The sequence below is a fragment of the Aquila chrysaetos genome, chromosome 6, assembly GCF_900496995.4.
Source record: "Aquila chrysaetos chrysaetos chromosome 6, bAquChr1.4, whole genome shotgun sequence".
NCBI lineage: Eukaryota > Metazoa > Chordata > Aves > Accipitriformes > Accipitridae > Aquila > Aquila chrysaetos.
In genome coordinates, this window is record NC_044009.1 from 19,136,853 (window position 1) to 19,161,500 (window position 24,648).

At 42.6% G+C, this 24,648-nt stretch overlaps 1 protein-coding gene across 1 annotated transcript in view; it reads right to left on the reverse strand.

The window, feature by feature from the left end:
• The window catches only part of STAT4 (signal transducer and activator of transcription 4), a 44,479-nt gene extending 27,452 nt beyond the window's left edge, over positions 1-17,027 (reverse strand). The window contains exons 1-4 of the mRNA XM_030016838.2: positions 16,798-17,027; positions 15,811-16,060; positions 13,239-13,367; positions 11,554-11,698 (exon numbers count right to left, since the gene is read on the reverse strand). Coding sequence (XP_029872698.1) covers positions 11,554-11,698; positions 13,239-13,367; positions 15,811-16,060; positions 16,798-16,810 — 537 coding nt within the window. The 5' untranslated portion in view covers positions 16,811-17,027. The remainder of the gene's footprint in view (positions 1-11,553; positions 11,699-13,238; positions 13,368-15,810; positions 16,061-16,797) is intronic.
• Between the last annotated feature and the right edge of the window lie 7,621 nt (positions 17,028-24,648).

Consider the following 24,648-nt stretch of genomic DNA (forward strand, 5'->3'; position numbering starts at 1 on the left):
CAAAGATCTGCCATTACTGGTTTCTCCCTGCCAGCTTCTTGGCTCTAAGGGTAGTAACGATGTTCTCGCTGCACACTTCCTTCAGCACAGCTGAACTTCAGGTCCAGGAATATATCTGTAGTCCCCTTCACTGAGCATATTCCCAAGCTGTCTCTGCGTAGTGTCAGGATGTAACTTTAGGAAGGGAATACAGGCACGTGGGAAATGGCTATGATCTTCCTGCAAAAGATTAAGAGTGAGTGGAGCTTCATGTAAGGTAAAGGTAGGGTCCAACAGCAACAGCCAGAGTAAATTAATTGCTGCAAAGAATGGTTGCGCTCCTGGCTGTGGGGTGCCAGCCCTTGCCTCGTGCCAGTCCACTGCCTGTCTGACTCCTCAGTGAGCCAATCCAGCTTGCTAACTGGGATGGAAACCACTCGCGCTTTTTTGCCGAACGGGTTTTCTGCTCCTCGGTGCACCGAAACTGCTCAGCAAAGGATGAGCCTATTGTTAAGGACTAGCGCACGTGAAATCAGTAGAGGTTGGCTGGGAGAGGGGAGAACAGGCCTGCCTTGTTTTAGCTGCAGTCAGTTGTATCGCTAAGCCTGTCTCATCTATCTGCACCTTGATAAGAGGAAAAAAAAGTCCTGGTTTTATTAAGGCTTGGGATGAAAGCTGTGGTGAGAAATCTGTGACCGGTGTCAATCCACTGATGTGCATATTACTTCCTCAGTTAATGCCTGTTAATTTCTGCTTGTTGCTGTTATTTTTTTGCTGGTAAAACAGGGTCCCACCTTCTACATAGATGGCTAGTATACGAGGGCCATACCACATGTTGGCATCTGCAGCCTATTGGAAACTACAAAGCTTCAGGAGTGTTTAGTCCCAGCTTACCACTGCCCAACAGAATTCAAGCGCTCTAAGGGATGATGGTTGCCTTTTGTCTTTGCCCTGTGACAAAAAGGAGTCAAACAAAAGCTATTTAACAAAGTCAAGAAGAAATAAAAATCTTCTCTTGGAGCTGGAAAATGCATTTATGCAGAAGAGGCACTTCAAAAAAAATCTTCTGACAGTGGGATGTTTAAAAATCCCCCACAAAAATTGCCAGGTATTAGGGACTTTCCTAGTGTTTCTAGATACTATTCATATGCAAAACTTTTAAAAACTCTTTCTCTCTTTTTCTTTGTTTCATTAAGAGAAAACCATCTGAACCAAGAGATGAAGTGGAAATTCACTTTTTTTTTCTTTCTTCTCTAACTCATAAAGCTCTAGCAATAAGCTGCGCCCGTAGTGATTTCCATACTTGTGCCTGTCTGGTGCTTGTTCAACTCGATTCAGTTTGAGCAGACACCAAGCAGGTTGACAGAGAACTGCCACCTGCCCTCCTGGAGCAGCAGCTCCTCAGACAAAAGCCGGAATAATGGTGGATCTGCAGTACGAACACTTGTGATCAAAGGCTAGGAACAGACCTTGCCTTTCATCTGATAGACAGATGCTCTGAACGCTGGACAGCTGGCATGGAGCTGAGCTGTGTGCCACAGCCTGAGTGGGCATCCCCTTCTGTCGGTCTTGAGCTCTCTCTCCCAGAACCGGCTATATTTATACAATACACGCTATATCAGCAGCCTCTTTTGAAGTAATCTAGCAGATGGATTGCAACTCAACAATAATAAATTGATAAATAATAAATAAGTTGTAACATTAAATATCTCAATTTTAACTTACTAAGTAACAATAATTACTAAAAGTTACAATAACCAATGTGTTTGGCTCCATCAAAATAATAACACTGAATTTCTTCTCCCCATGTTTTATACTTCTCAGAGGTAATTACACTTCAGAACGTGCCACTCAGTATTCCCTTATTATCTGTCTGCTGCCAACTCTTGCTGTTCTGCATTTCCATTTTGTCTTTGGTTGAGGGCAGAATTTGCTCAAGATGACCTTGGCTTCTGAATGACTAATTGAAAATTATTTCCTATCATTGAAAGAGTAGTATAAGCTGGAAAATAAAGGAAATTTAACCAAAAAAAGGCTTGAGATAGGGGAATCCTAACTCAGTGTGACATGAGCATTGGCAGCCAAGAAAGGAGGAAAGGTGTGGATTCTGTAGTTCTGCAAATTGTATTATTAAGTTTAGATATTTATAGAGAAAACTTGTAATTGTATTTTGATAAATAGCAACAACGAGAAATTGAGGATTCACTTTTCATCTGAAGTTTCAAATGGAAACATTAGTCTTATCAGCTAATATTACTTAATTCTGTTGTTGTTAGAAATTTTCTCCTCTTCTGTTTTGATGAGGTCTTCCATATCATGATTTACAACAAACAACAAATGATCTTATTTGCACTGGCTTCTTCTCAGTAACTACCAGCATGATGATAAATATAATTGAATGGAGGAAATTAAACTTTCATTCTGAATGGGTGAAAACTTTTCTCTGAATGCTGATGACATTTACTCAGGAGAAAACCTTTCTACCACTGCCCAGCATGCACTCTCTCTACTCCAGAGACATCTGTTGTGATACCATCTTACTAGATCATGAAGAAAAACAAAGAGGCATTTCTGCAACAACGATTTATACATTATAATGTGTGGAGTTTAGACCCTTTAGCCAAATTTTAAAACAGCTTGAACTATTTGGGATATGTTAAGATGCAGGAAACAGTGCTGGGGAAATGCAAGATTTGATTCTGTAAGTTGTAAGATCATGGAGAAACTTTAAAATACATATTACGGCACTTTAAAATACATGTGCTTTTAAAAAGAACACCAAACAACTGTCAGTCTGAGTATCTGAAATTTACTGCTTTTCCTGAGACAAATGAAGAAATCTAGACCAGAGATCCATTCTCTTACTCGTCTTCCCATTTTTTTAATTTTCCAAAATTTAGCTCATTTTCCTGTGGGCAGCTCCATCACAAAGTGGATCACTCCCAGCCACAGTAATATTGGCCAGCTTTCTTTTCATGTGTCAAAGGCCTCTATGTACTGGGCATATCTATAAATGAATACTGTATATGCACTACTTCAGTATCCTGACTCTGTTTTCAGTGATTAAAGTAGAGGATTAGGTATTAGTGACTGTTGGTCTCTACTTGTAATGTAGAAGGATATGCTGTGCAACCTTTAGAAAGTCAATCAGGGGTTTACCTGGTTATCTCCTGGTTTTCAAGGTGACCTAAAAATTACTTGAGTAGGCTTTAGTGCTTTCTAATTCTGAAAAAGCACTTCAGAATTTGGTTAGTTTTTCCCTACTTTTATCTTTTTTTTTTTTTTTAAACAATCAAAAACATCAGCTGTATTTTTTCTTGTTTCTGCTAGGAAAGCCCTGCTTGAGCCTTTTAATTGTATACAATAAGAGCTTTACTTGGAGGCATGGAACCATTAACTAGTATGACTGTTGATGTATTTGTTGAAGTTGAATGACTATTTAAAGAAGCTGATGGAAGGGAGGTGGGACATGGAAAGACAGGAAACAGGATTACAAAGTCAAGCAAAAATACATTTCCTTCCCTGTTGCTCACTTGCGATATGCTTATTTTACTAAGTCCGATACTCAGCATCTTTCTAGATAAGCAGATGTCTCATCTTTCATGTAATTAAAAAACAGAGAAAAAAATCTTTTGTCTATCATTTTATTTTTGAAAGAAAAAAACCTTTGGTATAGTTTTGTATCTCAAAGAAATGTGTGGGTGGGAAAGCATAACCATACACACTTATTTCCCGTTTTCACCCTCAAATATGACAAACAACATTTTGCCTTGATTTGTTTTCTACCTCTGTTTATGCATCCAGGCAGAAAGTCTAATGAAGACAGTACTAGAATACAAAGAAAGAGTCGGTCCTTATGTTACCCTGATATAGGTAAAGTGCTTGGGAGTTTTTTTGAAAGCCTGTATTTAAACAGGCAGTATTCTTACTAAAAAAATCTTTTTCGATTGGAAAGATGGCTCTGTTTTATGTAGGTCTTTAAGTCACAGGAAGTACCTGTGACACTATCTATTTAGACTGCTCTTGTTAGACTTTTATTTTTAGATTTCCCCTTCCCCCTCTCAAAATACATGAGAGAACTTAAAGGGAACCTCATTGTTTTAGACAACTCCTATGATGTGTGGGAAGTCCTGATACAATGCATGACTTCCAAAAGATCATACTTTTTTTTGGGTTTTTTAGGGCACATGCAACCAAATTGCAATAGGCAAAGCTGTAAAAGCACAGTGAATGAGCTGTGAAGACAGAGATCTTTTCTTCCATCCTCCAGTTTGCCCCCAAATTCCACTGCTGAGTCCCTACCAGCAGACACTAAAACCAGTCCAGGAACAGTCTATAGAAACAGCAGATTTCTAAGTAGGTAGGTTGAGATATAGCTACAGAAAATATATGTCTGTAGATCTCATCATCAGACAGTAGAGCTGTGCTGCCAGGGGGGATGAATAATGTAGCAAAGCTTCTTATTTAAATGAGATTTATTTCAGAATAAATAAAAGTACAGTATTCCGTATGAAAAAGGGTAAAACGGGAGAGGAGAGAGGACTGATCCCCCCCCCATCTTCTGGACACAAAGACCTGAGTATTATTAACTAATCTCTCAGGCAGATGTTTGACTGCAACTGGGCCTTTAATACTGCAGAATGGACAAAGCCCACAAGAGGTTGTTTAGTTTGCCTGCTTTTATTTTTACTTCTGTTTGTAAGTTAACTCTTATTCGTTCTACAAAACCAAACTGAAACATTTATAAACTGAGTTGTGTTCTTTAAATAATAACTAGGAACTCAAAAATATTTTACTTCTAATAAGTAACCTTTTTCTGGTCTTGTATCAATCATTTTTAAAAATCTTTATTAGCTGATGTGCAGTCGCCAGCCTGCGATAGCTAACAGCAGACAGCTAGCTGCTTTTAGCATACAGATTTCTGTGTGGGGTTTCCCATTTGTATGCCAAAATTTTTTATAAACAGCTTTAATGGTTGAACTGGAAAACTCACTGGGGGCAAGATGCTAATACGAAAGATCAGTCTGAATTGTATTAGACAGCAGGCACACTGGTTCAAAACACACCTCCTACTATAATTTGTTGCTTTGTTGATCTGGCAGGTTACATGCGTGCTAAATACATATAAATAACATTTTGAAATGGGTCTTCTGTGGTATATTAGAAACTTTCTCTACTTTGTTCCATTCTCACCCTTTTGTAAGCTTTAACAGGAAACTGCAACTTAAACATCAATGGCTATGTTTCCATTCTTTGCAACTGTTTCTCAGCACAGTGCTTATTAGAATTGTTTGTTAAGTACCAACCGGAATGTCCTATTTCACATCTAATGCTCTTTTGTCCATTTTCTTTGATGTACTGAAATAAATAATCTTAGGATCCCTCATGCATGTACGTTTCTGGTACAGTGACTTGCGTAAACAGTCACCTAAACTAAAAAACCTTCATATGTTCATTTTAGTTCTAACTGGAGAAGCACAAAGATGTTCAGTTCTCATTACAGATGGAAACAAGCTGGGCAGTATAACCGAGAACTCGAAACAGAATCAGGAGCGCACTACTGTTACTGTTTTAAGTAGCATCGTGTAAAGAAGGATGCTATTTGTACTACTTAGAAACAGGGTGAATTTTATATGGCAAGAAGTGCCATAATGTTAATATATATTTTGATTAAGATGGCAGAAGATACTTTCAGATGCTATTCCAGATCTTTCCATAAAAAAGGAGGGCTATGTAGGAGAAAGAAATATAACTAAAATATTATTTCTGAACTCCATAGTATAACTACAGTGCTTCCAAAAGCTCATTTTGATATAACTGGTTGGTATGAATCAGCAAATCTGGTGATTCTGCCTGACCTCTCCCTTTGTAAGCATACCCCAAGGTGTTAATGGTGTGCACGCAGACCTGCTCGTTCAGGCAGAATACCCATTGCCCTCCCTCACCTCTTCTTATGCTCTAGCAGGCCTGCCGAGTGGATAAAGTTCACCACTACCTGAGAATCTGCTGTGAGTATTAAATGAATATCATGAATATATATCATTTACAGCAAATTGTTCCCCAGAGCACACAGTATGCTCATTAACTCAGGCTTCAATGGTAAATGAGCAGAGCAGCCCTTCTTATTCCTGAAATCTGTTATTTTACTTTTATAAAGGAAGATTTATGTAATCAGATTTTCCCCTGAATACCATAAACAGTGATGTGACATAGATGCATGTTGCCATTAATGAGAAGAGATTGCTTTCAAAAGTTATCTTGAGGCTAGAGCATAAATGAGAGCGTCAGTTATGAGTAGGACAATTCTGGGAATTTCTGCTTTTTCCTGATGTAGCTGTCATGCACCCATTGCAGTGTGCAGCACAGCCAGTGGCTCTTCAGTTCCTGGGAGCTCACCCGAGCCCATGCACGGGCCAGGCTGCCTCCCACGGAGCTACATCTTCTCTAGCGGGTACCTGCTGAGTGCTCCAAGTGTTTCCAGCTTGGAGTGGGGGGGAAGAGCATCCCCGAGATGAACAGCACCGGAGACCCACAGGCAACTGCCCACCAGCACCATCCCTAAATGGAGCAGTGGGACACTGGGGTATAGTGGCCATCTCTGATCCCCAGGCTACTGAGCCTCCCCTGCCCTGGCTCCCCTGGGGCACGGCAGCTCGGCTGCCCTCCCCTAGCCAAAGGCTTTGGCATGTGAGTCAGGAGCACGGACGGTGCCTGTCTTACGTGAGTGTCTCTTTATTTCACCAGTCATCTTTGTGTACTAAGTCTGCTCATGTATTGCACAGGAGCTTACATCAGGGACAGGTACGCTGTCATTTAAAAACTTTCCTTCTGAAAACTAAGATGTAATTGTTCATGGGCTAAGGTCGTGTCGACTGCTGCATCTGCAATTTGGTTCCTAGAAGTGCTAGGCAGCTCTTCGGAGCTTAACATCTGCCCTTTATGTTTTGTTGTCATGGCAACAGCACAAACCATCTCCTTGTGACTAATCTGCTTTGCTTTTCTCCATCTAGGTTTTAAGCAGGAGAAGGAACCATAGACATAGTTTTCCCCCCTCCTTCCCCCACTGCCACCAAACATTTTCTCTCCTCACCCGCTTCCAGAACCACTGCTGGGAGAAGCAGGAGTTCTGTAGGAAGATAGACAGAGAATTTAACCTTAGCAAGTGACTGTGCTGTACTGTCTCCCACCGAAGAGCACAGCAACAAAAGGCTGCTCTGCTATAAAAATGAATCCAATTTACTGACTGGAGAAGTAATAATAATGTAAGAAGTAAATATGAAGGATTTTAACTTAAAGTGCTGACCCTGATTTTAATATAATATGTGCATTTATACCAGATTAATGTCAAGAAGCGATGTTTCAATGAAAGCAAGAAATAGAGAAGCAAATTACTGAGAGCTAGCAGTAACCTTCAGCTGCTTAGCTAAGTTTCTCAGCACTTTTTCAAGTGCTTATAACTTTGTCAAATCGGATTTTTCCTGGTCAATGTTTCTTTTTGCCTCAAGATAATTTTGGAAATGTCAGCAGTCTGAGCAGAAATGCCACGTTCCATGGTTATTTCTCTAATGGTGAGAGAATCGGGATGGTCCCTGTGGCCTAAAAGCAAGGGTGCCAGGCAGACCCATCCTCCTGCTAAGAATTCTGCTCTCTGCCTTTCACAACGCCTAAGATTGCCCAAGGCTTTGTATTGCGAGTATGAGACAGGCAAGTTCTCTCTTCTTCCACTACTTCCATCATTATTTTCACGGGGCAACTAAGATGTTTACGTAAGGATGTTTCAGGTGAAACTCAAAATAGAACATTTTCTCTATTTTATAACAAAAATGAATCCTAGGAAGATCTTTCAGGTGGGGTGTGCTCAGCTGTGGTGCTGGTAACTCGTAGGCATAATTCTCTCCAGATTCAGTAACAGCACCAGCAATCTTGATCCTAACGAGTCCTTTGCTGTCTAGCAAACAGCTGCACAAGCCATTTGTAAAGTGTGCGTTGCTTCCTCTTCTAAGGCTGCTCTTCATTAATGATCTAGCTGTATTTCTAATTAAACATTAGTCCCTCATTTTGCTTTTTGTCAAGAACTACAGATTGCTTTTGAATGGCTTTTGTGTGTTCTCTAATTTTAATTGTTTTATTATTGCTGTTGTCATAGTATTTAGTAACCTATACCATAACTCAGCATACTAATCTGCATACTTAGTGATAAATGCTCGTTTCCAGCATTACCAAGTTTGACTAGTACTACTTAGTATTGTAACACAATTTGGCTCAAAATAATGAACAAACATTGCACTCTCATCATGTATCGAGGTTGAACAGCTTTGTGTGTGTACACGCTGTACATGTGTCTGTACGTCTGTGAGTGTGGTATAGAGGGGAAGGAAGAGGAGTGAACTGTGAAATTTCAAAGAAGTGCTTGCGCTAGAGAGCAAAGCAGAGATAAAGGTGGGCTCATGGTAACTAACCTTCAGAGAAAATCAAACCAACACTGTTCACAGAGTCACCAGAAATAAAAAGATGTTTACAAATGCAGCTTCCTCTCCTATTTTGGAACCCAGTCTTTCCCCCATCAAAGTTGGTGAACAATCTCTCTAGTTTTACAGCGTACCCTTCCAGTCTTCCTTTCTCAAGGTGGTGTGTTGGGACTAAAGGGACCATGGCACTGTACCGTGTACATCAGTCACCTTTTTCTGGTGTTGTCTCATGAAACTGTCACGAACTAGCTCAAATTGCAAGAGATGGGTATCTGCCGGTGCATCCAGCAGGTGGGTGGGGAGCCAAATGCCCAGTTACAAACTTCTCATATATTCAGCAATAAAATACAATCAGTGATACGTTAAAAAAATTAGACCCATCATTACATAATTTGCATAGTCAAATTTAAGGACATTACAGCAGATACTGTCCATACTATGTGTCATATACAGTTTATAGTCCATTAGTAATACTTGACAGTTAATAACAAGGATAGGATGTCAGCTGATTACAGCTACTATAGCATTTTTTTCCTGATGTACTTACCTAACCAACAAAGAAATAATTTTAACAGCTGAAGCTCGGGAGACTGCCTGTGCAGCTCTATAGAACATGCAGCCCACACTTTGGCTGAAAATGCATTTATCATCTATGTTTTAAAAATTAGAAGTTGTAACACAATATTTTACACAAAAATCCAAAATACCTGTGTCACAGACTTCTTAAGACATAGTTTAAGTTATTTGCCTTATCCAAAACAATAATAAACCCATTGCAAGAGTCTGGGCATACTCCAGCCTATAGAAATTATTTTGAAAATCAGAATGGACTGTGGGTGATAGTGCTAACAGTCATGAGAAATCAGGAAAAACTCTAATAGTGAAAGTGCTGTTCAGTATCTGGTGGTTCACATGTGTATTTTGAAACTGAACGAGTAGCTTGTTATCTAAATGCAGGTTATCTACTGTCTTGATATAATGGAGAAAGGCCAACATTATTAGTGATGGAGAGAGCTGTTGTATTTTTTTGCTCAGCTGGAAACATTTTACTGCAACGCTCAAGACTGAGATCCTTTTTACTAAGCGGTATAATTCCAGCGTCACACATGTCCTCTCAAGAAGTTCATAATGCTTTAGACTGCAAACCTACAGACCTTTGCAACCCAAGAGAGCAGAGAGACCTTGCTGCTTGAGAAAGCTTGCTAAGTCACAGCCTTACAGTGCTACAGGTTGATAAACAAGTTGGTGCATGCCACAACTTGTGTGGCATTTCTTTTGGGAGCCAGCCATCAAGTGAAATGATGGGTTAGGCTACTCCACATGGACCTTTACTGTTGCTTTATCTAGAGAAGGAAAAGACCAGCTCTGGTGCTGGCTCTGCTGCTGCTGTAAGTACTATATGGTGACTGTAACCTAGCTGTGCAGTTGTAACGGGGATGCCTGAGTGTTTTGCCTTGTTCTGGAATTGTGACTCAGATCCTTGCCACCTGAGAAACCACTTAATCAGAAATCACTTAAAACTCCCCTTCTCTTGCTTTTCTGCAATAAGCCTCCTTTGCTTTGTGCTCTTTGGGAAGCACATCATAATATAATTTCCAAACATGCCAGGACTTAGAGAAAATGGTTTTCATTCTGGCCATTTTCACACTGGCTATTACATAAACTCCTGTGTGTGTGCCCAAGGCCTGATTACTTGTCTTGGTATGCCAAGTTTCACAGAGCATGCAGAGCTGCCACTTCAAGTTTTGGTAAAAATTTTAGCATAAAATAAATGGTGTGAAGAGAAGAAGGAACCATGAGAGACTTTAATTTTGTAGAGCCTGTATGTAAATATATACCAGTCCTTCTGCATGTGCACATTGTGATGGTATAATCATAAATGCACAATCTTTTAAGCCAGGAACACACCAATGAACTGCTTGCTTCACTGCCCTGAAATGCTCTTTCCATGTGTACGCTACTGTGGGAGAATGCCTTTACTAAGGTGATGCAGCTCTGTCTCAGCCCTACGGTGGTAAAGCGTGCCAAGACCATGACAGAAATAACCAAATTAACCTTTCTGCAGTTAACTCCAAAAGCAGTGAAGTAAATTTGGTGTTTGAGCAGTACTGAAATTATAGATAGTGCTGCTACACAACCCAGAAAAGAAACAAAAAGCAACTTTAGTTTTAAGTTACATGAGACTGCTTGCATAACACCGGAAGAAAAAGTAGTAGCGATGGAAATACTGTCACATTTTTAAGAGGCCACCATTAGGATAAAGAATAGAAAGACACAGAGCCATAAAGAGAACAAAATAATTGGCAAGGTCATGCTAAGATTTTCCAGACCAGTGTGTGTGTATATATATCTCTCAAATAAAGAAAATGTTTTGCAAGCAATATAATTGTCATTTAAGTACTTATGGAAAACACCATCAAAGAGGAGAAAAACCCCCAAACTTTCATTAAACTCAGTTGCATATCTGTTCTATGCAGCAGACAGATAAATGTCAGGAAGTAGGTGACTAATGAAGTGGAACTCTGAGAATCCTTGCCTTAGATAAACAATTATTAGAGAAACATTCAGCCAATTGAAATAAATACCATTTTGCAGAAGCCTAACGGAAAATCCTTTAAGCCATTCATAACAAATAATCCCAGCTAAGCGTAAAATAGCAAACATGCTAATGATTTACAGAGGTTCCTTTTTCGGGGTGCTGCTTTAAGCCCCAAATATGCATTTTCATTCCATAGTTAGATATCTGTATGTGTCTGAAAGGTGGTAATTACATTTGTAATAAACATGAGCATCCATAAGCGCTATACAGTCTTATTTTTAAGAGCTCAGTGAAACACAGATACACACAGAGCTAAGAAGTCACAGCACTTGTATCTGAGCAGCGTACATGAAAATGTGAATTATTGTTCCACAAAGTAACAGACAGTGGGATTATTATTTTGAATTATCTTATTGAAGGCTTGGTCCTCCCATAGCTACTTGCAGTCTACAGCAATCAGGACAGCTCTGAGCTGTGCACAGGAACAAACTGTGTTCAACAGAGGTTGGGCACTACCTTTAGAAACCAGTAAGAGTATGCAATTTGTCATCTGAAGTAACGACCCACCTGCAGCAGCTTTCTGATTCTTTTCAGGTTGTGTATCAAGAGAAGATTTTTCTCCTGTGAAACCCGGTCCAGCTGTTCATCCACTTGTATTAGCAAATTCTGTAAAAGGATCGTTGCCATTGCTTCATTGTTGGATGCAGCCTCCCTGAAGAATCAATGAATGAGAACCATGTGTGTTTAAAACGTCATAAGAAGTATCAATCTATCTCTACAGAAAATTATAATCCATTCAGAAATCTAGGCAGCAAAAAAAGGCTTTAAATATATGGTGACTTGCATATAGTTAGAGGTTTGTGAATAATTGATTTTATGATCCTTTTATTCATATTCATGTAGATATGCAGCTATAAAGACAGGGTGAGGATGTTCTTAGCACAGGCTATGGAGTCAGCCAGAGGGGAGACAACCAGAGTTTTTTTGGTCCAGTGAATATTTAAACAGTTTTAGCCCACTTCTCAGAGGAAATGGGCTTATGCATACCGTCCCTCTCACTCTGTCAGTCACAGAGATACAATCTCTGAATTTGCTGCCCAGTTTCAGACAAAGTTGACACTGGGCTCGGAGTCTAAAAGATAGTATGTTCTTACAAATTTAACAGAAAACTGGCAGGTTGGTAGAGGAGAGGAATCCAAATTAGTGCCTCCACTGAGGCAAATGGCAGTAATAACTTGCTCCAGGAGGTAACAGCCAGATGGCCAGTCAGCAGATATATATCTTCACACCAGGCACCAGATGAGCCTTTGCCCGGCCAAACTATTTGGGGATACGGGAAGACTCTGAAGCTACTGGTGAAGGGTATGTAGGGGACAAAGGACACAAACACTCACAGAACCAGGCTTTACTGGTTCTGCTGTTTATAGAACAGCTTGATACACGAAGGGCAATAACATTAGCAAGCAAAATAGAGGAAGACAGACTTTGGACTGCATGGCATCCTTGTCCTTGGGATATCGTCTCTCCTTGCCCCCCCAAATGGCAGATGCCTGTTTGAGATATGCCTGCTAAATCTGGCAAAAAGGAGATTTTAATGTTTCCCGTGTTCCTACAGCCCCATAAGCACTGAGCTATAAACTGTAAGGAAAGATTATATTCCTTAGCAGATTTTTTTTTTTTTTTTTTTGCAGTAGTCCTCCAATAGTCTTGTGGATTTAGCTTGAAAAATTGTCTCCTTCTGGTACGACTAATATAAACTTTTTTTTGGCATTTAGTTCTGAATTTTCTGAAGATAACCATCCAGTGAATTTGATCCAATTTTGTGCATAAATTCACCTTCTAGAGAACAGTTCCTGAAAGTCGCTGGCTTGTTCCCCCAAATTATATATCCTGCTTTAAGTGCAGTTTTGGACAAGTGAATAATTTTATGCTGCAAGAGGTAAATGTATAACATTTCCATTGAAAACTAACTTGCATTATTTTTTTTCTATGAAAAGCCTGTAATACCATTAATTTGCTAGACCATTTTTATTGGATCTTGTTTAGGAGCAAATTCAAATGAAACCGCATGTCCAAGCATTCCTTAAATTTAAACTTTGACAGTTCAACGGGCTAAATCCATAACTAGTGGAATACTATTCTTGAAGTGCAGGTGCCTGCCCAGCTCCCAAATGAGCACTATAAAATCTGCCAGATAATGAAAGAATTGTTCATGACTGAAATCATATGAGAGGAAGTAAATTTAATCCTACCAATCTTGGCTTTCTATCCATTGTGCTAGTAGATGCCGGATTTCCATGGGGAAGTTATCATCATAGAATTGGTCTACCTGCTCCAAAAACTTTATTTCCAGTTGTTGAACTTGACTCCATTGGGACATACTGCAAAAGATTAAACATGTTTGCCATTGAAAGTTGAATACGAATTAATAACCCAAAGTGCATAAATCACTTATTTTCACTGTAGTTCTTATCATATACTTTAATGTTCCTGTTTATTCTGTCTTTCAAAACAAGTGGTACTTGACTAAAGTTAGTCAGTTAAGGGGAAGAGGGAGAAAAGAAAGCAAGACCATTAAAAGAAGTTCTAGCTCTTACACTTGAATGGGCACCTCTGCCAATTTCCTTCCTTAATGCAAATGTTTTGGTGTACTGTATGATGCTTTTAAAGCAGGGAGATCTACGCAGCATCTCTCATCAAGAGAAGTAGGTTAGGATTGTACTCTTCAAATCCAGGTATAACTATTCTTATGAAAGAAGAGTAGAAAGCAATGAATTTGCTCTCTCCTTAGTGAACTCATACCACTCAAATTTTTCCTAAAGCCACAGTGGTTGTATGTTATTGTGCTGTTCCTAGAGCCCCACATCTTCTGTTTGGAGAGTTCTGTTTGTTTTATGAGCAACATTTAGAAGACAAGCAAGAGTAGCATCACTCATCGCCAGGCTCTGAAATTCTTACTGAAATAACTATCCCAAGTACGTTTTGACTGTTTACTGAGATACTGGAGTTAGAAGCTTGGTTGTTCCAGATTTTAGGTGGGCTGAATTAATACCTGCTCCTCTCCATGGATTAAAGAGATTGTTTTGGGTGAGCAGGCTCTCCACGTAAACCCCTCAGCCTGAGTGACTCTTTCTCCACTTAGGAGAACATTACCTTTCCGATACTTGTACTCTAGGGTTGCACCACATCATCATTAATCCTGCTGGTGAAAACACCGTTTTCATTGTCATTTTCTTCAGTGTGGGGAAAGACTAAGATAAAACGTTGCCTCAGGGCAGGCTACGCCAGGCTGTAATTCTAGATGTGGCATGCAGATAAAAAGTCAGAGGTAGGGTTGAGAGCGGGCAGTCGTGGCTGAGCAGAGAAGAGGGATGCCCTAGGGCCTGTGCCCTGGGATCTCCGTCCTCGAGTGGGCTCTGCCCACACCCTGATCCCATACCAGAGGTTGTCTTCCCTTCCGTTAGGATGTTTGTTCATGTTAACAAAATACACAAAATCCAGTCATGGACTAAAGATTGCACTGCAGTAGGTCAACATATGACATCTCTTTGAACATTTTTGATAGAAATTTTTCCTGAACAAAAAGATATTTTATCAAAATTGACGCTTTTATAGAAAGTTGACCTTTTTATAAACAACTTTTCTATTTCCTATTCTGAATCATAGTTTCAGAATGTCAACAGTTTGAAGTAGAGACTACATCGTATTTTTAATGCTGTGGTCTTTCATTTTGCGTTTTCTTAAGTCAGAGGGGAAAAAAAAAAAAGATGAAGTATCTCAAGGTGTAATGGAGTCCTGAGTACTTACTCATGCAAAAGTAAAAGTGACAGCTTTTAGTTTCTCCTTAACAAAGGCTGGATGGGATGATTGTGCGTGTGGTATGAAGGATGCTGTATGTAACGTCAGTGGAAACGTGCCCAGTGACATTTCCCGCCTCTTTATTACTTCCATTCAGGGAGGCAAAAATATTGTCTGAACGTTTACTTTGTTTCTTTAAATTGTGGAGAAGGAGTAAGGCATAGGAGCGTTTCACAGTCTTTGTTGCCATACTGATAGTTACACAGAATCACAGGCCTTATTTCTTGAGATACATACACGGAATCGAATCACTATGCGTTAATAACTTGTGCTTAGAAAAAAATTTAGGATTTGTAAGCTTTCAGTGGGACTTTTCATTGCAATTTCTGGTGAATTTTGGTGATTATGATAACCTAAAAAGAGTAGTAAGAAAACTTAACGTTGTAATCTCCGGGGGGGGGGGGGGGGGGGTGTGGAGCGCCAAGATTTTGTCCAGATTTCGCAGCCCCCTTAGGCCCTCTCCGTAACGCCCAGGGACGCTGACACGCGCGAACGCTCGCAAGGCACAGGGGTACAGCTTGTAAATGGGTTTTTTGTAACGGGCTCGGTACAACGCCGCCTGGCATCCTTCTTCCCTCCGCGCAGGAGCGCTCGAGGAGCTCCGAGAGCTGTCCTTCGCTCCGGCCGGCCCCGACGGCAGCCGGCAGAGGCGGCGGGCGGCCCGGCCCGGCCCGGCCCGCGTCGGGTCGCAGTCAGCGGCGCTGGCTCTAGCGCAGCCGCTTGACCTCCCCCTTCTTCGGCGGCGAAGCGCTCGCTTACAGGCTGCCGGTTCGCCCTGTGAGCCTCCGTCTAACCGTACCGTCGGCACCGAACGCTGCGTGAATTTTCGCCCGTCGCCCCCGGCAGAGAAGCGCTTCGCCCTTCCCAGCGCCCGTCCCCTGCCGGCGCCCGGGCCCCCCCGCTCCACCCCGCCGGCGGGGGCACGGCCCCGGCCCCGGCCCTTCTCCCCCGGGGAGCCCCACTTGCCTGCGCCAGCGGGTCCCGGCCGAGCCCTGCTGCCGGCGGCGGCGGCGGCGGCGGCTCCCTCCTGCCCGGCGCCTTCCCGCCTCGCCGCCGCCGCCCGCTTTATGCCGCGCCCGCCCCCGGCCCCGCCGGCAGCGGCCTTCCTGTGCGTCAGCCGGGCCCTCGGCCTCCGGGCGCGGCGCTGGGCGCCGCGTTCGGGCCCAGCGCTCCAGGACCCCCAGAGAGAGACCCCCCGGCCCCCGCCGGGGCCTCGGTGCGCTTGTGTTTCAGGTGGCGCGAAGCCTGCGGGGCAGGGACCGGAGAGGGAGAAGGCGTGGCGGTTATCTAGGAAAAGTTCAGAGGGGGAAGGAGGTTATTTGTCTTCAGCGGACTGAAAAAGCGTTAGCATCTTTCCGACTCGCTTCGCCCCCGGGGAGCCAGGCGGCTGCCGCCGGGCTGAGCGGCAGGGAGCCACCGGCTTCCCCGTGCCCAGCCCTGCCGACCAGCCCGCCCTCCGCCCGCTTCTGCCGTAGGGAGCACCGGCTGGCGGGCGCCGGGCAGCGCTTCGAGGAGTTCGGCGGCAGAACGGGGAAGCGGCGTGCGCTGCGGCTTCCCGCAGCGTTCCGCACCTCAGGTGGTACCTGGGATGCAGGAGCTTCGCCCCGAAGTAAAAGATTTGTTCCCTGTCCTAAGGACGTAATGGTCCGACGTCGTCTCTGTAAATAATGCTCTTACGGCAAGGGTTATGGCAACACAGACGTGCTCCAAGTATCTCTTCCCTAAAGTAGTATATTACTGGAAAGAGGATTTCTGTAATGGCAGGTGCAACGCCGCTAAAACCAAAGTGAGTAGAAAATGCTAAGTCACGACCGTTTCAAGTCCACCTTGCCTCGGCACAGAGCTTGAGTGCTAGGATCGTGGCTCTGGCGTGATGCAAAGCAGCTGCAATCTGCCCCAAAGGGGATCCTTTTGACTGGCTGTTGTTTTATTTGTCATGTTTTGTCTTACCAGAAACCCCAGTCATGAGCGAGGCTTTTCTGCGCCAGGCTGTGCAAACCTGGAGTAAGAGGCATGCTCACAGAACCCGCCAGGGAGCCGACCGAGGGGTATTACGCTCTCTGTGTGCTGGGAGGAACATGAAACCTTGTTCAAGTGAAAACGCCAGGTGCTGGAGATGCAGTTAAGAGGAAGGCACGTGTCCCTGTTGATGTGTAATTATGTTTTTCCAGCCAGAGCAGAGGGAGAATTGAAAGTGAGGTAAGAAGCTTTGCTACGTAGGCAACTTCTAGAAGATCGTATACAGGTGTCAGCAGCTGACCCGTGTCTGAATATCGGCTGGGTAGACACCATATTCACTGGACATGTGCTTGAAATGAGATTTGGTGTTATTTTTAATAGCGCTTAGCAATTTTTCAGGTGCATTTGTATACAGAGGGCCAGGATCATAACAGAAGTCTGCAAAATCCTAATTTATAGAATTGTGTGGTCCAGTGCATATTTCAATAGACTCTCTATTTATTTCTGTTATTCTTTTCTGTTGTATCATTGCATATTTGTTTATTACCTTTTTCGAGTGAGATGAAAATATAATGTACTAGAGGATTTTCTTCAGCCTCTTATTTTTTTGCTAAATGACCAGAGTGCAAAATCATGTTAGCTTTACAGCCCAGAAATGAAGGCTAGGTGTACAAGGCCAGAGGAATCCTTCTTTTGCTGTTCATGACCAGACACACATCTAGTCCTAAATTGCATTTCGACTTCTCTAAGCGGCTGTTCTTGGTTCTGATTTAACTCAGCTGCCACTGGCTCAACAGAGCTGACACTAGAGCAGAATGACAATATTTTTGCTGCCTTTTGTTGGGATCTGGGGACCGGACTGAATGTCAGACTTGCTCTTTGTCCAAAGAGGTCAGTCCCCAAATACAGCCAGAGTTTGGCAAGTCTCTGCTCAGACCTGCCATCTGTTCTTTAGATTTCAGCAAGCATCGGAAGCTATACAGCTGCACTTTACTTATGGTTCTGTTTTTGCTGATGGATATCCTGGCATTCCATTCAGAACACATACACTCACACACATTTTGTAATCTTTCCATAAGACTCCATACTGTCGTATATGTGATAAGTAATCTTAGGGATCAACCCTAAGTCAGTTTTCTCAAATTTTGTTCTCTACCATTTGGCAAATCTTCATTGTTTTCGAAGGTAGCTGATGTTCACGTGGTTTGCTGTGTACCGGTAAGCTTGTGTACGTACCACACTGGGACATTGAGTAATTTGAGGACCATCCAGGAAATAACATTGATTAGTAATTTGATTTCGTGCTGTCAGTAGGGGGAACTATTGCACTGTACTTTTTTCTTCAGACTTTAAATAAATATTGGTAACTATTTATTTTTCTTTTTAGATTAAGTACTCATTCTCTGAGCATCCTTACGTAACTGCTATCTGTAATGATAAGAAGACAGGTAGTTCATACCATCCCAATAAAATAAGACAGTAACAGGTTTCCAATCCCCTTTTTGCTTGCTGTTTCTCTGCTTAACCTAGAAAAGCAGCTATATGATGGAGTGGTTGCTATTAAGATGATACTATGCTTCCTATTATGTGATGCAAATATCTATTCAGGCTTGCTTCAAGAGGCCATGAGAAAAAAGTTCAGTTAGGTGTCATTCCCAAAACCTAGGGTAATCAGAGGTCATTCTTCATCTGAGGTTCAGAGATCAGTTTCTGGGAAGATGGTTTCTATTCCCCTCTTCCCCCCTTCCTCTCCCCACTTTCTGGCAGCTATGGCAGTGGAGGCAGGTCGGTTGCTGGGATGGAGAGCAGCTGTGGAACCAGCTGTTGGGGGTGCAGGATGCTGGTTACGAGCCATGGCTGTGGAGGCAGGAGAACAGGGTGTGATCCTCACAGCAAGGGGTGCAGAAAAATGCGTGGAGTCGCTTGTGACGTTACAGTGAGTCGGGAGGAACCCTGGGGCTTTACAGAAGCTCGCTGGAGACTGTGGAAGGGAAGTGCACTTCATCTGCAGGAGGGGAGTAAAGAGGCTTGTGGTCCTAGGGTGTTAGAGTTGGATGGTCAAAGGGGTTGAGGTATGGCTGAATGTGGAAAGGCCTGAGGTGTGCATGGGAAGATAAGACAGCCTGAGTGGGGGGCCTGTCTGAGGAGCACAGGTGGGAGAGAGGAGGGCGTGGAGCAGCAGAGCATGCTGTCAGGGTGCTGAGGGCTAAGAGGTTCCCTTCTGAGCTTGGGAAATGGCTCAGCTCTGTGCTCTTGGAAGAAGGGTAAGTGGGGTGTGTTAGCACACCAGGAAGGATGCGACGGTGCTTGGAGGTGTGAGGGAAACTGCTGTGGAGCAGGACTGAGATGAGAAGAAAGAGATGGTCTAGGTCAGTTCAAGGAAGCTCGGGAGGAGAGCTACGTGGCTAGGATCCCGGAGGAGATGGCTGGAGGCATGCAGTGATTACTGCTGAGCTAACACATGAGGAAGGTGTGAAGGAGGCAGCCGCGTGGGCTGAAAGATGAAGCTCAGGGGCAAGGAGTTGTGGCTCACACTCAGTGGAGGAGTTCAGCGAGGCACACCGGCAAGGCAGGACAGGCTGAAACGATGCTTGCAAAGTGGGGGGCAAGGAAGGAAAGAGCCTAGGGCAGCCCATGGAGGGCAAGGAAGTTTTTCAGCTGCACTGAGTCACAGTAGTACGGTGAGGGTGCAGGTTGCAGCCCTGGAGGGTATGGATAGGCACAGGCCAGGGAAGCTTCAAGCCACTGTTGAGTTTGGCAGGTCAAGGTTAATCTTCACTGTGTAACATTTCATTCCACTTCACCAGTGTTTTAGCACCGGTCAAAGCAGGAGAATAAGAAGTGTCTAAATTGTGTGGGCTATTTAAAGGGAACAAAAAGTCTCAAGTGATGGAGAAGGAATTCGCGACATGATAATCTTCTCATCAAAAGTTCACAAAGTTGTTTCTAGGAACACCGAGCCAATTTATTACTTTGATCTGTCTGACCAACCTGTAATCAAGATTATCATCTCTAATGTTTGGCCTCTAGTCATTATACTTCTTGACTAACCTTTAATTAGAGTATGTGTCATCTATCTTTTACATAAAGGAGACATTTAGCTTGTGCATGCTATACATGCATTATGTCTTGTATCTGAACCATTCATAGCTTTTCTTCTTACATTCAGAACATGGACTTCTGGTCTCAGTGAGACTAGTAAACACTGTAATCATGAGAAATTGTCTTGCTGACAGTGTAGTTCCTCCTAGTCAGCACAGCATAAATCAGCAATTGTGCGTGCAGGTCACATCTCTTACTGTCCTCTATTTGGAGAAAAAGACAGGAACAGCGATGTTGTCCTGAAGTTACATGTTGTAACAAGCTGTTTATGAATACTGGAAAGAACTCTTGGCTCTATGTTTGTGTGTAGCTAAAAGAACGATTGTTATGCTTAGAAAAGATGGCGGGGGGGGGGGGGGTGGCTGTTTGGTTCTTCTCACTTGCTGAAAAACTAACTGTTTCCCCCCTTCCAATAATGAATGAACCATATGTGCAGATGTATAAATGCATATGAAGTGAAGATACATATCTCACCCAAATTCAAGATGATATCAACTAGAAAAAAGTAATTAACTTGCCATGTAGAGGATAATGAGAAATCAGGAATTATAGAAAATGCAGTTTTCTCCCACTGAGTTGGGCTCAGGTCTCTGCTTTTGTGGCAGTATGGCCTTTCGATGCTGCAGTCTCTAGCTTTGCTTTTTTGGCAGGTACAGGTAGAGCGACCGCTCAGCAATGCAGAAGCAGGTCACAACGAGTGCCCTGTAGGTAGAGGACTTCCCTTCTGAGGCTTTTCCCTGCGGTTTGTGCCTGTGCCCAGACCTCGTTGGCCCTAATGGAGGGTCCATGCCCATCCCTGCTGCTGGGGAGAGGATCTTCTGCACCGGTTCATAGCAAGATCAAAGTGAGAAGTTCTTCTGTCAAGCTGGGACATCAGGAGTTCTCTTCTTTTATTGTTATCTTTGAACAACAGATATGTTGCTTTGATGCATGCTTTATTTATCTTTTTACCTCTTGATGTCATATTTGCAGTTTTGCACTGAGTGGTTTAACGTGTATCCTGGGAAAGCTTGGAGGTATTGGCTCTCAAGAGGAAAGATTTGGATATTCTGGTGAGTTTTTTCTGGGAAGGAGGTACTCCGCTAAGGAGAAAGAAGCCTGTGCATCTCTCTTGTAGAAGTTAAGGCCAATGCCACTTGGGGTCCTATGGTCACCATGCAAACTTATGCACTGACAAAATTAAGGTAGGAAGACATTATCTGAAAGGCCTCAATTCCACCTGAATGCCTATCTGCCATTGTTTATGGAAACGGCATGTGTGGAGAAATGGAGGAAGCATGGAAAGAAGTAAGGGCAAAGAAAGTAGTTTAAAAGAGCAAGGAGAAGGAGAGGAACTCTGGGTGCCTTCTATGAATTACCTTGTAGTGTAAATGAAACTTCCTTTTGATAATGAATAATTGCATATGTGGAATATCATTGTAAATCTGCTTTGCCATGTATCCCTCCTCCAGTAACTACTTTTTCAGCACTTTTCATCACTTGATATGTATGATTGCTTTAACCCTTCCACTTCTTCAATGATATCGTGCAAATGTAAGTTTTACTTCTCCTGAATTACTTCAGAGTCAGGTTTCCTTTTTTGTTTTTGTAGTTATGTAGATTATTAGGAATGCTAGTAGTACTATTTTAAGAGGCTTTTCCACTCAGGCTAGTCTGTGGGTGCTCAGGAAGCTTTTTTTCTTATTTTGTACAACAGCTTCCCTGTCAATTGGTAATGATCACTTTTTGTTTGCACAGAAGCTGAAGACTTTGTGATTAGTGGTTTCCAAAGTAGAGTGTGAGAAAGGAATACAAAGTCAGTGTGATTTGGAGAATGCTGTGGTTTTGTATGCATGTTCCTGTGAAGTACAGCTTGGAGGGCAAAATGGAGACCCTTGGCGATGCAACTTGATTAGTATGTAAGTCAATGTCGGCTGGACAAGAGAAAAGAGAATTTTTTCATAGTAAGCTCACTTGGGATTTGTGCTGTCAATAGTTACTTATGTTCTTACTGCCTTCCTTGCCTGGGATCAAGATGACTATGCATAATGGTAATTTCTGAGCATACTTAGGAATATTTTCATTTTGCAGTCTCTTAGGTCCTTAGAGGAGTCCTTGAGTTTTATTAAGCTTGCTAGCAGTTTGATGCCGAACAATGACTTCCAAATGAAAAGATCAATAATTTTAGAATTAGTAATGGATCGTGCTCTGAGAAGATAACTTGGTTAATTAATTTAATAAAGTCTTTTCACAAAGGGAGCAATTAAACCAAAGTCTGATTATCTCTGCTTGATAATACTTGAAATATTCTGTATTAAAGTTGCAGGTTTTAACTCTGATGATACCAGAAGAACCTCTTGATTTATGTTACTCTCTGAAAAACCTTATCTTTTTATATTATTTGTATAACAGACCACACACCTTCAGAAATACTGTCAGCTTTTTCCTTGGCTAGGCAATAAGATAGCAATAAATCTGAAGCAGTTGTACAGTTGACCGTAATTGTATTGTTGGATATCACAAGGAGGATGGCAATCCCATGCCCGTTATGGACTCATTGTCTTCCTCCTAGGGTATTACGAAAGTGGTATTTGCTTGGATCCTTCTGTTCCTCTCCAGCCTCCTATAACAAATCCCAGTCAGATGAGATTTTACTTTTCCTCCGTAAACCTGCTTTTTCCTGGATCTCAGCCCCTCAGCGTGCTGTAGGTAAGGGTCCTGGTGATGGGAAGGTTAGCTGCAAACTGGCATGTCCCTCAGTGCAATTCCCATGGCGGCAGGGAAGGAGAAGCAGTATGGATGAGTATAGTGATCCTGTATTTATTCTGAAAATCATTATTGTTCCTAAATTTTCGAAGTGGCTTTTTATAGTATGTTTCAAAATTTTCAGTATGAATCAATTTTTAGTATGATCGGTTCATACCAGAAATGAAAACGAGCTTGTTTTCACTGGGAGACAATTGGAGTGTCGGCGGGTGTAGGATGACAGGAAGAACTAAGACTGTATGTGAAAATTTAGCATTGGAAGTTGTTCTAACGGTGTGAACAAAACTCATGTTGTTCTCTTGTCTTCACAAGGAGAAGAAGGTGATTTCTAGAGCTGGCTAACATGAGGTCAAATGCCTGTAGGGAAGAAAGCAGCTTCAGGCCACAAAAGGACATAGGTAACACCAAAGCTCAATTCTTTTGTCAGCCTGTGGTTGTTCAAGCTCCCATCTTGCACTGTCCCTGAAGCTGCTCTGGTCATGAGGCTCCTGTAGGGTGGGAATGGGTGTTCTCCTCTTTCTGCTGGAGAAACAGATTTGAGGTTCAAGGAGAGAGCTTGCTGATTCACTGTAGCCTGTTCATTCAGGCGGTCCAGCATCAGTGTCCAAGGACTTTGCGCTTCATATGAAGAAATTATGATGTCTGGGGTACATGCAGTGGGAATCAAAGCCCAGCCTTCTTCCCAGTAAGAGCTGAGGGCCTTTGTGGTTGGGCATAATGATGCTTTCATTCCTGGTCTGGATGAAGTGGCACAGCTTCAGCTGTGGGAGAAAGTACTCCTCATCTTCCCTCTGTAATACTCTGAAGCAGCCTGCAGTTTCAGGTTTGCAGGAGTCTGCTGGGAGAGGAAAAGAGGGAGTATGTCTGGGTGCCTCAGTCTGGTAAGAAAATTAAAACAGGTCTTTGAGTTCTGCTGAATGGTTTAAATACTGAGTTACTGATTTATTTGCAAAACAGTGCATGGATTTGAAGGGGAGGGCGACGTTTGCAGCAGGAATTGCTCCCTGAGACTGGTGCGTGTTGTGTGTTGTCTGAGCTTGTGCTCTGGGTTAGAGCACACTGAGGTTCTTGCCAAATTGGAGAGTCCTGAATCAGAACTGGGCTAGGGCTGAAGTGGGCAGCAAGCTGTTAAGCAAACCTGGGTACAGGCGGCACAACTTCAATGGCATCACTCAGACACCCACAAATTCTAGGTGTGTAAAAGACTGGGCAGCAATTCTGAGGATTGCGTTCCTCAGCTCGGCTCCTAAATGCCACCCAGATTTCATTTTAAGTGCATTTAGGATCTTGTCCAATTAAAAATGAGGCTAGGGTTTGCTTTGATATGCTGCCTTGTGTTAGACAACAAACTGCTGCATTGTTGCTGTTCTTTGCATGTGGTCAAGTTGGGTGGACGGGTCACAGTAAAGAACTGCTTGGGTATTTCTGCATCTGTCCTCGTCAGGCCTTTGTGTGCTGGGGGAGCATCCCAGCAAGCAGTCTTGTGTTAGACTGACACTGATTATCAGGAATTAAACAAGGGCTTTTTCTCTTCCATCCTAAGTGTCAAGTAATGTAAATGTTGCCAAAATATGAAAATGGTAGGTACTATGAAGGTACTCTTTTAAAATACAAGCCATAAATCACTTTTTTTCCAACGTTCTTTGACTCATCATTTCTAATATTTAATGATATGTATTTCTCACATATCTCAATACTTAGCACAGAATAGAGGGTTCCTCTTTGTATAGTTTATATCATTGTTCCTAAAACCAACATGAGTGGAAATCTGTGATCTCAATTTTCCTCTTCTCTCCTCTAGTTCAGGATCCCCAGCATCTGCCTGGTGAGAACCCGTGACTCTTAGATTTTCAGACAGGGAACCCTGATGGTGAGGCCATCTAGACCAGTGTTTTTCAAGGTTTTTTTCATTCATATGGCCTCCTAAACTTATTGGAAAAAAACTGAGAATTGCCTAACTTCTTTGGGGGAAAAAATTAATCACAAATGCATTGTGGA